Source organism: Mastigoproctus giganteus, chromosome 3, assembly GCF_048544385.1.
Source record: "Mastigoproctus giganteus isolate SK-2022 chromosome 3, ASM4854438v1, whole genome shotgun sequence".
In the NCBI taxonomy this organism is placed as follows: Eukaryota; Metazoa; Arthropoda; class Arachnida; order Uropygi; family Thelyphonidae; genus Mastigoproctus; species Mastigoproctus giganteus.
Window position 1 is genome coordinate 47,014,228 of NC_143577.1, and position 13,615 is coordinate 47,027,842.

Sequence of the window (13,615 nt, forward strand, 5' to 3'; positions counted from 1 at the left end):
ATACTAATACTGGCGCGTGTGGCGCTAACTACCATGGCACATTCAAAGTCACTTAAATCCTTCGTCTTACTTATTCTCGCAATGGACTGCACTAATAAAGGATGCGTACCCATTCTCAGCACGAGGATGGGTACCGCTTTGCTGCTGCCCGGTTAAGGTGGTACATACAAACCACATGTGATTTCAAACTACAGTACAGTATTCTGTAAACAATAGGATGATAACTGGCGGAATTAAACTCTGTTCCAGGTGCCCCCCGCTACACTGAACAGTTACATGTATACACGCATACAAGTTTTTCTTTAGTGTCTTTGAGTGTTTTATTGTTATTTATGGATTTGTATGAAATGGTCTATAATCGGGCTGCAGAACCGGATGATTGTATAAGTGTTAAAGTGGCCACTCATCAACGAATAACAACAATCACGTAATCCTGCTTAAAAAATCACTGAAGAACTGATAAATTCTTTACACAATTACAGCACGTGGTAAATTAATACCTATTAGTTGTCAGCTGGGTGGGGTTGAGTTGGGTAAGGTTGTTTAGTGTTTTCATCGGAATAACCGAAGTTGGGAAATCTGCTCTTTGGTGGGTTTTTCTGTTTTACAAGGTAAAAAATCTTAGTTTCCAGGTGAAGAATAAAAACTATGTAACTTTCGACAGAGACCAAGTAACTCGGATCATTGCCAATATACGTACTGTATTGAGCAATTTCAGAACTTATTATAGATATTAGGTCAATAAATTATCTAAGGAGTTCCATAACGAAAGGTTAACGATGAGTGGTTATAATATTTACGAATAATGTTTATTGCGTCTTTAAAAACTGATCAAGTTTATAAATAGGAGTGCTGTTCCATTTTCATGGGACATTAATTAACGAGCATCATTTCCTTGAAATTATGTAGGTTGTAAAAAAATATTCTCCCTTCTAATATTTTTATCTGGTTAATAAAAAAAAATCTTATTAAATAAGTTTTAACGATATATATAATAAAAACAAATATGAACTGAACTGGTTCAAGATATAAAGTAAAGGTAATCGAATTATCTAAAGTAATTTCTTTTGTTCTTTCAAAGTTTTAATATTTTCTAGACTCAAGCATCTGCAACACATACAGCCTAGCATAATCATAAAATTTAATTCCCCATATATTTCTGTGTGTATATATGCACACATATAAGAAAATATGGAGAACCATATACAGTATAAAAAAATTGTGAAGCTATGCACATTAGAGAGAAGGTGAAAGCCAAAAATTCCAATAGCATATATTATTACCCAGCATAAGAAATAGGCTGGTTGACAATACTGCAAAAAAGGTAGAATTGTTTTGAGCAATAACCAAAGATCAATCCCTAAAAACCTAATTAATAAAATAATTGCTAGTTATTAGTAAAAAAGATATATCGAATGGTACGTTATCAAGGGCTAGCAGTTCAATACGTCCAAATAATAATCAGCAAAAGCTATCTGTTACTGATTGCTATTTGCCAGTAACCGTATTGAAGCGGAACTACAAAATGAACCGTAACTACATTTTTTAAAGAGGATAGACAGTTGTTTGTTTTCCCTTATTTGATGTTTTCATTTTTTTAGCTTAAGTGCTTCTATTTGGTTGTTTTATTTGACTCATTAAGTATTCTATGACTGCTGAATGCCTTATTGAAATACCAGGATCCAACCTCATGGGACGGCCAGTTACGCTACCGGTACTCCGGATACCTTCGGCTCCCGCTTTTTTTCTACTCTTTAAGTCCGTATATTTTTATATTCTAATTTTTATACCCCCTGAATTATTATAGCATTCGAGAATGATTGGGGGTACTATTGCTATCCTATTTCTTTCCTCACTTCGCCTATTTTAGCCTTGGTTTATTACTTACCTTCTCCTAACATTCCCTCTCATTATATGCATATAATTTGCGTATATAACCGTTCTGTCGCTTTCTGTTGGGCTAGCTGTTATTCTGGGGCCTCTTGGCCTATCTTTAGCTCCTGACGTTACCAGCAAATAGCAATCACAAACACTTAATTTTGCTGATTATTTGGTAACGTACAATTTAATTTATTCTTTTACTAATAATTAGCAATCGTTTTATTGCTAATTATTAGTAAAAGGGCAGCTAATTTTACCGCTAATTATTACTGGTTATAGCTCAGGGCACTTGTACCTTTTCCTTGAAGTATTCTTAACCAAACTATTTCTTACACTGAGGAATAATATCTGCTATTGGCATTCTTGGCTTCCACTCTTCTTTCTAAATGCGCATAGGTTTACACATTTTTTAAATATATATAGTTCTGTTTTCTTATATCACAGTTTGATGTAATGTTTAATCGTTGGTTTATATAGCATTAATCGGTTCTGTTAATTTTACTTTACATAATATCATTCTACATTTTCAAAGTATTCAGAATGAATACTTTGAAAATGTATACTCGTAACTACAATTTATTCAATGATAAGGTACTCAGTTTTGACAATACATAGATATATTTTTCTTTCATCTTCTTCTTATAGCTTTCTCAAGATGGCAAAACTTATTTTTTAAAGCTTCACGCGCCGAAAGACGTACTGAGGAGGCATGCGGAAATATTAAACATAAAAATGCCCATAAAGGTAAGCAAATGTCAGTACAAAATGGCAAGTAATGCATTTTACGTTTTTATGTTTTCATAAATAAATTCTACAATATAATGGATATCTTGAAAATGTATATGTAAATTTAAATGTAGGTCCCTAAATACATATATGTGTAAATGAAAAGATGTTGCAAAAAGAGACAGTAACAAAAAGGAACATTTTAGAATGATGGGAATTACGAGGGGTTACCCAAATGTTCTGGATTCCTCTTGCCGGCAACACGGATAATGATGGCATGGAGTTCTACCGCTAGATAGTTATTGTATATGTTTATGAGCAGTGTGGTGTCAATCCTATTTGTCCAGCTTACTGCAGTGTTATTTTATACCCCACCGAGTAAGTTCTGCAAAGTATCCTTTACGATTTTTCTATTCAACTAGAATGGAGGATTTGAAAGAACGAGTTCCACAAGGTTAAAATATTAATTAAAACTTTACAAAGAGTGTTCGTAAAGCGTCTGAGAAGGCTATGAGGTTCAGAAGCGTGGCGCACACAAGACTGGATCAAGAAAATCTAAACTCAACGAGAGGAAATTTAATGACACGCTGGAGATCCAATAAAAACTGAAAGATACATTGCAAAAGATAATGCACAAAAAAGGAGTTTACCAAGGGAAAAATTCCAGCATTGGCAAAATCGCTAGGAAAAAAGATATCACCTCCCAAACCTCTCAAAGGAGAAGCCGTGGGAGAGCAAGAAGTGAACTCATTATTTTTTAAAATTATTATTACAGTCTGAAAACCCTTGGATAGCACTTCGTATAAGATACAAATAATAAACACAATGAAGCTATAAATTATGAAAGTTGAATATATAAATTGAAAGAAAGCATGAAAAATGAGGACTCGGCAGTTCATTTAATATTAGTGTGGATTACAGATTATTTAAATCTCTAAATATAATTGAGATTAAAGAAACGCTAAGTACTGTACTGTACTTTCTCAGAAAATGAAGGTAATTTGTAATGCTCAAGATCATATTCACATAAAGTGATCTTTTATTTAACAAAAAAATAAGGCAGTTGAAAAATCAATTTTTTTTTTTTTTTTGAGAAACTATTTCTGTTTCAGAAGATAAGGTGAAATTAAATTCAAAGTAGCAAAAATGGAATTTCAGATGAAATATGTGCAACTTTGCCTTGCTTTCTGTTGGAGAAAGAGAATAGACAGTGTTCTGTTTAAAAAAAACTGGGTAAAACTTTAGAGCAGGGGGCGCACTACAGACTATCACTAGCCTGCATGAATCCGTCCCGAATTAGTAGCGTAAACTAACCTAACTTTTTTTCACTAGCCAAAAATTAAAGTAAAACCCCACACTTCTTTTGCTTGAATCAGTCCCGAATTAGTGGTGTAACATAACCTTTTTTTTTCACTAGCCTGTTTGAATCCGTCCCGAATTAGTGGCGTAAATCCAACCTTTTTTTTTTACTAGCCGAAAATGAAAGTCTATCATAAAACCGATACAGTACTTCTTTTGCTTGAACAATAGTTAGTGTCCACCGTTCAATCATTGTCTTCTTCCTTTTCTTCGCAAGGATAGTCTGCAGTGCATACTTTGTTCTAATTTTAGCCAAAAACTGTTTATACTCGGGAACGCCCACAATAGGCCAGAGGCTGAGATGACGCAATTCATGGTTATGTAAGGTTCACGGTATAAGGAGTAGAATAACTCTTTATTGCATACAAAAGGCACACGCCGTACACAATACCCTTCACGGCTACAAGCCAGGGGTATGGGAACCGTGCCATCTTCCTTCTTATGAAACCTACCGGGTTTTAAAACAAAGTAAATTAAAGAAGAGTAAAGACTGTCAAGTATTAATTTCTCTAATTAGTTTAGACGTCGGCAGTCATCTTTTACAACTCATAATGCATTATTTCTTTTTATCATGGAGGGATACACAGATTTCTACAACAGGCCCAAACATCTTACGTATCTATATACCTATAAATTATTATTAAGAGGAAGAATCATTAAGTAACCAGAATTTTGTTTCTGTCTTCTATAAAATATGTCATCTCAACGAACAACTTGTTAAAAGTGCGTGATCACTTTTTTCACCGATGAAAATAGCTGGCCATTCCCATTATCTATTAGTAATTATCCATTGTAGCTGTTGGCGCGGTAGCCAAACACAACAATCGGATGTCAATCTGTCTAATTAAACAAATTAAAATTTCATATAGGCCAGCCTAGGAAACAGTTCACGGAAGATGAGGTACAGGAAATTATCAGTAATATGGATTCAATAAAACACCTGACAGTAAACAGAAGAGCCAATGAATTTGAATAGTATGGTGAATGCAAGTGATCCTTCTGTTTTCGAATGGGTTGCAAGTTGTCATGAGAGGTGGGCACACCACGTATTCAAGGGGAAAAGTGGGAAGCAATGACATGGAACTAATCATCACGCCATCCAAGAAGCACAAAACAATTTCATCAGCGGAGAAAATCATAACCGCCGTATTTTGGGACCATAAAAGTACCATTCTGCTTGCTTAATTTTTTGGTAGCCAGTACAATTAGAAGCTCCACACCATACGGCACATTACTCGAAAATTTAAAGGCACAATATACAGGGTGTTTAAAAAGTGATGGTCAATAATTTAAAGGTGAACTGTACAGACTACACTATGCAAAAAAAGCCTTAAGTCCTTAAGTGAATCGTTTTCTAGATATTGCACATTTCTATTTGGGATCCACCACTGACAAGGTGAACTGTACAGAGTTGGGATCCACCACTGACTTGTTTGTTTAGGTTAGGTTAGGTTATGTTAGGTTATGCTCATTCTCTCGTTTCTCGTCTCTCAGTGCTCTGAGACGTAGCAGGCATACTAGTACTTGTCAAAGGATAGTCAACATGGAAAGAGAGGTTACAGCAACGAAGAGTATGCGGATATGCACTTCATGTATGGTAAAGCGAACGGCAGTGCAGTCGAGGCTGCACGTTTGTACTAAGAAGCATTTCTCCGCAGAAGGCATCCCAACAGGCACATTTATCAGGGTACATAAATGCCTTAACAGGTAAGCCGAGAAGCATAACACCTGATGTTGAGGAAAGGGTGTTAGAAAGAACATCCTGTAACATGTAACATCTGTAAAATCCTGTGATGTTGAAACCAAAAATTAAAAATGTATTATCTTATGCTTAATAAAACGACCCGTTTTTGCTAAACTAGTGCTCACATAGTCAGTGGCGATTCTTAACAGAAAATGTGCATTTTCTCGAAAACGGTTCATTTGCGGCCCTGTCTTCACTGGGACTTTTTTTCTTATTTTAGTTTGTACTTTTCACCTTTAAATTTATTGACCATCATTTTTGAAACACCCTGTACAAATAAATAAATAAATCTTTATTATGAAGTACAGAGTAACAGCACAATATCCCATCACGGCAACGAGCACCAGGGGTTCACATGTAGTAGATTGAGAAAAACAGAATAATATACGGTATACAAATACAAGACAGGTTACAAAAAAAAAAACAGGATCCAAATACAAAAAGGCTACAAAATACAGCGTAGAAATGTAAAAGAAATACATATACAGAAAAAAAAATGATAGATTTCCCTCAGACAGCAAATCTGTCTGAGGGAAACCCTTAAGCATATTCATGAACCAAAAACACCAGAGTAATTTAAATACGAAATCCCATCTGAACTCAGCTCCATAGTTGTTCAGTATGGTAATCACTACCGTTCCTCAGACGGTAATTCTGGAAACCACGTTTCACTTTTTTTTTTTTTTTTTTTTATGAAAACCCCAAACACGAAAGGTATCAAAACCTATAGTACTTAGTACCGTGCATGGGTTGAAGGAGAAGTATGGGGGGAGGGGGATGCCGGAAACTTTGCTCTAGAGACTAAACATGGGTTTTACCACTTCAAGCCTCCAATAAACAAAGTGGTGGTATTTCACCGGTTGATGAAAGTCATCTACCACCTACATTATTACAGTACGATCCCAGCATCAGACTAATTAATTGCTGGGCACAAATTTCTATTTTCCATTAGCAAGACCACCTAAATTCTAATGCAGTCTTTCACTGTATTAGGACGAGTGACTGAACAATTTCAGCGATTAGACCATATGACCCAAAGTATTTGGACACACCTCAAGGAATACTGTGTACTCCCAGCAATCCCTGGCGCATGTGTATCCGCTGGGGAAATATCCTATAAATCTCATAGACTGCCTAAGCAGGAACTATACAGGGTGTCTCAAAAATATTGGTACAAACGTTTAGGGGAGGTAGGTAACATCTAAAGGAAGGTGAATCGCATAGGAACCCATAACCGGAAACGTCAAGGGGAAAGTAGTAGCAGAGGCACAAGAAGCAGAAATGACACAAGACAGTAATTAGTGGCAAACATTTATTTGACATAATATTAACAATGGAGTACAAGATGGATGCATTTCATGATGTTACAACAGATGCTCGAAGGTTCCACCATGAGACGCGATGCATGCGTGACACCGACGCAGCATGGATTGGCGGACACGGTCGAACACACCTGGAGTTTCTTTGACAGTAGCAGCAGCGCAGACGAGTCTCGCCACGAGATCGATTTCCGTCTCCACAGGCGATTCATACACGATAGATTTGAGGGCCCCCCCACAGAAAGAAATCAAGGCTCGCTAAATCAGGTGAGCGTGGGGACAAGGCAACGGGTCCACCACGGCCAATCCATTGACGCCCAAAACGCCTGTTCAAATGGTCACGAACACACTTTCCAAATGGGCAGGCGCCCCATCATGTTGAAACCAAATGTTGCGTCTCACATTTGCTGGAACATCGTCAAGTAACCCTGGTAGAACTTGTTCAAGAAAGATCCGATATTTTGCTGTTGTTGTTGTTGTTATTTGGTTTTTAGGAGCATTAGCAACTAAGGCCATATTGCTCCGGGATATGCAGTGGTCATTCCCTGACCTTTCCGCATCCTCCGTATTTGGTGGTCCCGATATTTTGCGGAGTTCAAGCGGGATGGTAACAGGTATGGGCCGACTAAGCAGTCACCGACCATACCTGCTCACACATTTATTGCGAAGCGATGTTGTGCCGCATGGGGGCGCACACCGTATTGGCCCTCTGCTAATCCATACACTAGGTGCATGTCTGCCAGCTCACAGTTCGTATATTGATGCATGCTCTTCGTGCGGCGACTACTGCTTGAATGAGTAAACCAGAAATTTTCCCTCTCGCGAACTGATGAACAGCGCCGTGTACCGACTTACGGTGACGTTTCCGGTTATGGGTTCCTATACGATTCACATTCCTTTAGATGTTACTTACCTGCCCTAAACGTTTGTACCAATATTTTTGAGACACTCTGTATATTAGAAGATAGTATAGGTTACCTAGAACTTACAGATTTTACAAGACCTAAAACTTACTTTACAAGAAAATTTACTTTACCAAAACTTACTTTACAAGACCTTACAAGAACTTACAGACGTTCACTGTCCCACACGCAGTGTAGGACAGTGAATGGATGTCACATCAGCAACCATTCTGTGCGCATAATTGCGACTCGTCCAAACCTCTTAGAACCCATTGTGGTGGGTGTTATTCAGAGATGAAGACGGCAGATGATACCACAATGCAAAAGGTGTGGACGGCTTCACAAACTCACAAAACGTGTTCAACGAACCATCTGCAGAGCTTGAATTCAATAGCAGAATAGGAGGGCATCATCTCAACATCAGTCACCAATGTGAAAGGGCATTCGGAGTGATGTCGTTCCTTGACGTTCATGGAATCTAGAATAGTGGCTAAATGCGCTATGGAGTGACGAATCTCTCTACACAATGTTCGTTCCTATGGAGACGTTTGGGTGTGAAGATTGGCCGGAAGACGATTCGAGTCAAAGTATTCGTCTCGACCGTGACGTTTGCTAGAGGCAGCCAGATGGCTTGGGGATGTTTCAGCTGGTTCGAACTTGGAAGTAGTGTTTTAAATAATGAGACCTCATGACCTAAGCGTTTTAAACACTTATACATTATCTTACTTTGCGACAGTACTATGAAAATGATCAGTATGAGCATGGAAATGCTATATGCCACACAGCGAGGGGTCAAACAGGAATGAATTGTAGACGACCGTGCGAACAAAACTGGACTAGAGGGTGCTTCCTGGCCAGTCCCACTTTTTTTGCTCCAGTGGGACAAGGCCCCACTGAATACCTGTGGGTCGGACTAAAGCGCCAGATTAAGTTTTGGACAAAAAGGCTACGGACCTGTCATAAAGGTGGCCTTACCATGTTGGTTTTTCAAATCAAAAGCCTCTTTTTTTGCAACTACTTGTGTGTGTGTGTGTGTGTGTGTGTGTGTGTGTGTGTGTGTGTGTGTGTGTGTGTGTGTGTGTGTGTGTGCACGAATATTGAAAATAAATACAATCATTTCAATATGTACTACGCTAGTTTTATTAGAAACAACAAATTTAGAATATAAAAGTGAACTGGTTACTTAATGGTCCTCCTCGCATTATTATTATTATTATTATTATTATTATTATTATTATTAGAATAACTATATAATTCAAAATGGAGAAAAGTGACGATATTCTTGCATTTTTCGATCTGCTTTGAAAAAAAGCAAACGTTTATAATTCAGTTGCACAATTCTTTCCCAGAGCTGAACAACTGAAGCTAAAATTTTAGTGATAAACAACTGAATCGTTGTTTAGCAATGAAAAAGAATCGTATAACCAAGACACGTTTGCCATTTTTCTCTACAACTGGCCAGTATAAATGGTATAAATTTAATTCAGTTTGTGTTTTTTTTTTTTTTTTTTTTTTGCCTGATTAGTGTCACATAAAAGTGTCATATGCCCTTAAAAAGGTTTTGTGTTACTGTTATTTCAATCAATATGCTCTAAGCATAAAATATGCCCTTAAAAAGGTTTTGTGTTACTGTTATTTGAATCAATATGCTCTAAGCATAAAATAATATAATCATCATGTGATATAACAGCAAACTTTTAAATGAATATAACTCAGCACAGCATATCCTCGTTTTCGTGCATGATAAATTTATGTTGTTTACTCTTTCCAAAGTGTCAAGATGAGCAACAGTCCTTTAAGATGAGTCTTTATGAATATCCAACGATTTTAAAAGTAGACGTACTACGCTTTGCTGAGACCAAGTCAAATTACCAGTTAATTATTAGTAACATCATTAAAGATAATTTAATTTAAATTCTAGTTCCATATTGTGCATATTTTGTTAAGTCCATCAGTTAATAATATATCACCAATATCTAAATTTTCTAAGATCATTAAAATGCTTGCTAATAAATTAATTTTTTCCCTTCTAACTCTGTCTCTGTCTCTTCGCCTTCCCCATCTGTGGACCTGCTGCTGCCTACCAGAAACAAGTTGATCGGGATCATGCTCGGTTTAATCGTGATGCTGACTGTCATAAACCACTTCCCTTCTCTAAACCTGTGCCGAGACTTTTCTCACAGGTATCCTGCTATTTTCCTCACCTTTAAATCTTGCAACTAATCTGCACTGGTTTCCAAAATTAAAGGAACAATAATCGGTTAAATAAAGGTATAATCAGTTTTCATGATCATTTATAATATGAAATAAAGTTTAAATGCCAAAGCATTTATAAACAAGCAGACCACATGGAACTCTCTTCGATGCATAATATCGAAGAACACATTAATTTATATTATTGCGACATCGAAATTGCCGTTACACTGAAATTGCGACAGAAAGGATGGAAGGTGCCTAAACATAATCTGAGTTAGTTTAACAGATTCCACATAAACAAAAAAGAATGGACTTGGGGCAACAGAAGCATCCCTTAAGGCCATTGCTTAATTAGCGCAGAAAGACTTGTGTTATCTAGAATTAGCGTATAGCAGGGCAAAATTCTCTCAGATAAGGGAGAATTTTGTTAGTTTCACTGGTTTGTTTTTGGTTTTCATACCAAAACACCTAAGGCTGTGAGGCGTCAATGTATTGTATCTGTAAAATTTACTTGCTTAGCTGGATACAAAAAAAAAGAAGAAAAAAAAAATTTGTGCCCTCTGTTTCCTAACACCGATTTCTGAGTTAAAGTCCCTAAGGGATCAGTGTTAGGAACCCCCCATTCTTATTCCTCCTTAATGACAGTGACGAAAGAGTACTGAAGAAACTGTAAAAGTATGTTAAGGATTTTAAGGTGGGAAGGATGATTAATGACCAGCCTAAGCTATAATTACTTCAAAATGGCTTAGATCTTTTGTAGATATGGCCCGATAAAAGGCAGCTAAAGTTTAATGCTAATAAATATAAATATTTGCACATTGGGAAGATAAATTCATGATTTACTTATAAACTAGGGAGTAGAGGAGTTAAAAGTATCTCAGGAAAAAGAAAATGAAGAATTATAATAAAATCAGATACAAAAATTCCACGCAATGCAGACAAGGCTGGCAGAAACGCACATGGTTTCCAATGTTTCATAAGACTTTTGCTACTAAGAAGAGTGGTGTTATTGTTCCTCTGTATAGGCCGACCGGGCTAGCCGGGTGGGTAAAGTGCCTGCCTGGCAACCCAAAGGTCGCGGGTTCGAATCCCGCCTCGGGCTTGGATCAAAGTACTGTAAAAACCTTTGGAGGTGCATTATGGCCACAGAAGCCGATGCGCCAACAACTACCAAAAAAAAAAAAAAAAAAAGAAATCATCTGTATAAAGTAATGGTGAAAAACATAAAATAAACTGTCGATTTTACGGACTAATACGGGAAGGGGATATCCATTATTGCCCTTAAATCGAAAGGTTTTTTCCCAGATCATTTTTTACTCCACATGATTGAAAATTTAAACAAGTTACTCTGTATATGCATGTGTTAAAAACACTGAAATACAGTTTAAAAAATACAAAACAAACTTTTATCTACATTGAATAAAGTTTTTCCAAGCACCACTAAAGTCATGGTAAATTGTCTTCTACTATATATCAGCCAATAAAATCAGTCGGAGCTAAGAGGCCAAAGTTGAGATACTAGCAAATCGTCAGGCAGACTCCCTAAGCTTAAAAGTCTTGCTTTTTACAATACTTGACATAGTTCGTTTTTTTTTTTTTTTTTTTCACGCTATATTCCTCACAGTCGCGGGAAAGACACACACCAGTCGTACTTTTCTAACAAGTTTAATTTCTATCCAACACTCAGATGCACCTCATTTTATCTTTTCGCTAGTTTTCTTAGAAGCTATGATGACACACTGTAAATGAGGTTATAACAAAGAAACAGCGCACAGATGAGCACTTAATGATATAATGGGGTGCGTATCGATAGACCGGCATGAGTACACTCAAAATACGTACACTCTGGGACTAGTCAAATTTTTTATCGTTCGTTAAATCGTGGTCCGTAAAATAGAGGGTTTACTGTATTTTCAAGTCACAGGTTACACGAGCAGTAGCTTATACATCCACGTGTACTTTATCCGTAAATTGCGTGTTCTCTGGTTTGTCTGATTTGCTGGACAAAAAACCCAACGTTTTTGGGAGAAAACACCTTTCTGCCCTCATCCACATTAGACAACTTCGGCCATAAAAGGCATGGATTTAAATCCAGGCCTTTTTCATATGGTGTGGAAGGACGATGATTATGAATATTATAGTTAGCATTATAACAATTGTGTTGCTTATGACTGTGCTGCTACTCGCCAGGTCCAAGAAAATTATGATAAAATAATTATTTTATGAAAATTATAAAATTATTATCATAATTCACTGCGGCAACTCCGCAGTGAATTATGTGATGACACCGTACATCAAAAAATTCACTACCTCACATAATAAAAGCAAATCAGTGTAGTGGCGTAACTGTCCTGTAGTGTAGTATCATGGTGTTTTCGTGTTTTTTGACTGGTTACGCACCCCAAATGGCTACAGAATATGCATCTACCTGGTTGCCACCTGGGAAGAGGAGCCGAGCCAGGATTTTACTATTTGCGTTCTGTTCCATCTGTTCTCTTTCTGTTTCTCCCCCAAGTAATACGGGGGGGAAACAGAAAAGGCAGAAACAGTGTAGAAAAATATGGCATCATTATCAAGAGTTCTAAAGAATGTTTAGAAAGCAGGAACAACGATCGCAGGTCCAAATATAAGTCACAAAAGGATATAAATTTATGGAATGTTAGCGTCTGAATGATACATGAGGAGTCGATACATTGCCATATTGGACTATCACTCAATTAGTGAATACTTTTTGCCATGCCCTTGGCAGTGTGTATAATAAACAACATTCTGGTCACCTACTACCGATAAGCATGAATCCAATTCTTCGCTTCTCTGATGGAAGCAGATATACAGCTAACCTGGTGTTCAAGGTAATACTGGCCCCAAAACGATAATAATGCACGTTTTGAAGGGCCATGCACAAATAACACTGCAAAAAGCTTCAAAGGGTACACAAGGAGTAGGCGAAATTTTCCACTATACTTGTATTGAATGAAGCATGAAAACCAACTAGATTAAGATTACTGGAACACTAAATTCTACTAATCTAGTTCCTACGACTTTTGATCTCTTTTCCATTTGGAGATCATTCATGGAGATACAGAAAAACCAGACTGCAAATGACATATCATGTATGTAAACAGTTCATTCATGTAACTACCAAATTATTAATACTTTTTCACAATTCGTGTAATTATCTAGAAACTTCACAACTATTTCGTCTAAAATTTAAAACGCAACTATAGCAAGATAAGTTCTTCACAAAGATCTGCAAAATGTTCATCTTTAATAGGAATGGCATTTTACAAGGTCAGTTACCACAGGAAATCAAGCATTCCAAGTAATATTTTCCAATTCTTCGGAAATAAATTGAAATTGAAAAATCCATTCAACACCGTCTTCACATTCGATTACTTTTCCATTGATTATCCAATCAAAAATGAAAGAGCAATAAAGCCCAATATGTCCTATTATTATTAATCTTAAATTATAAGAGAAAACCCTCA

General features: G+C 36.8%; 1 protein-coding gene across 1 annotated transcript in view; it reads left to right on the top strand.

Moving 5' to 3' along the window:
• Positions 1 to 13,615, top strand: part of LOC150087933 (anoctamin-4-like) — a 452,209-nt gene that overhangs the window by 228,472 nt on the left and 210,122 nt on the right. Inside the window, exons 3-4 of the mRNA XM_090369274.1 lie at positions 2,527 to 2,625; positions 10,019 to 10,114. Coding sequence (XP_090225400.1) covers positions 2,527 to 2,625; positions 10,019 to 10,114 — 195 coding nt within the window. The remainder of the gene's footprint in view (positions 1 to 2,526; positions 2,626 to 10,018; positions 10,115 to 13,615) is intronic.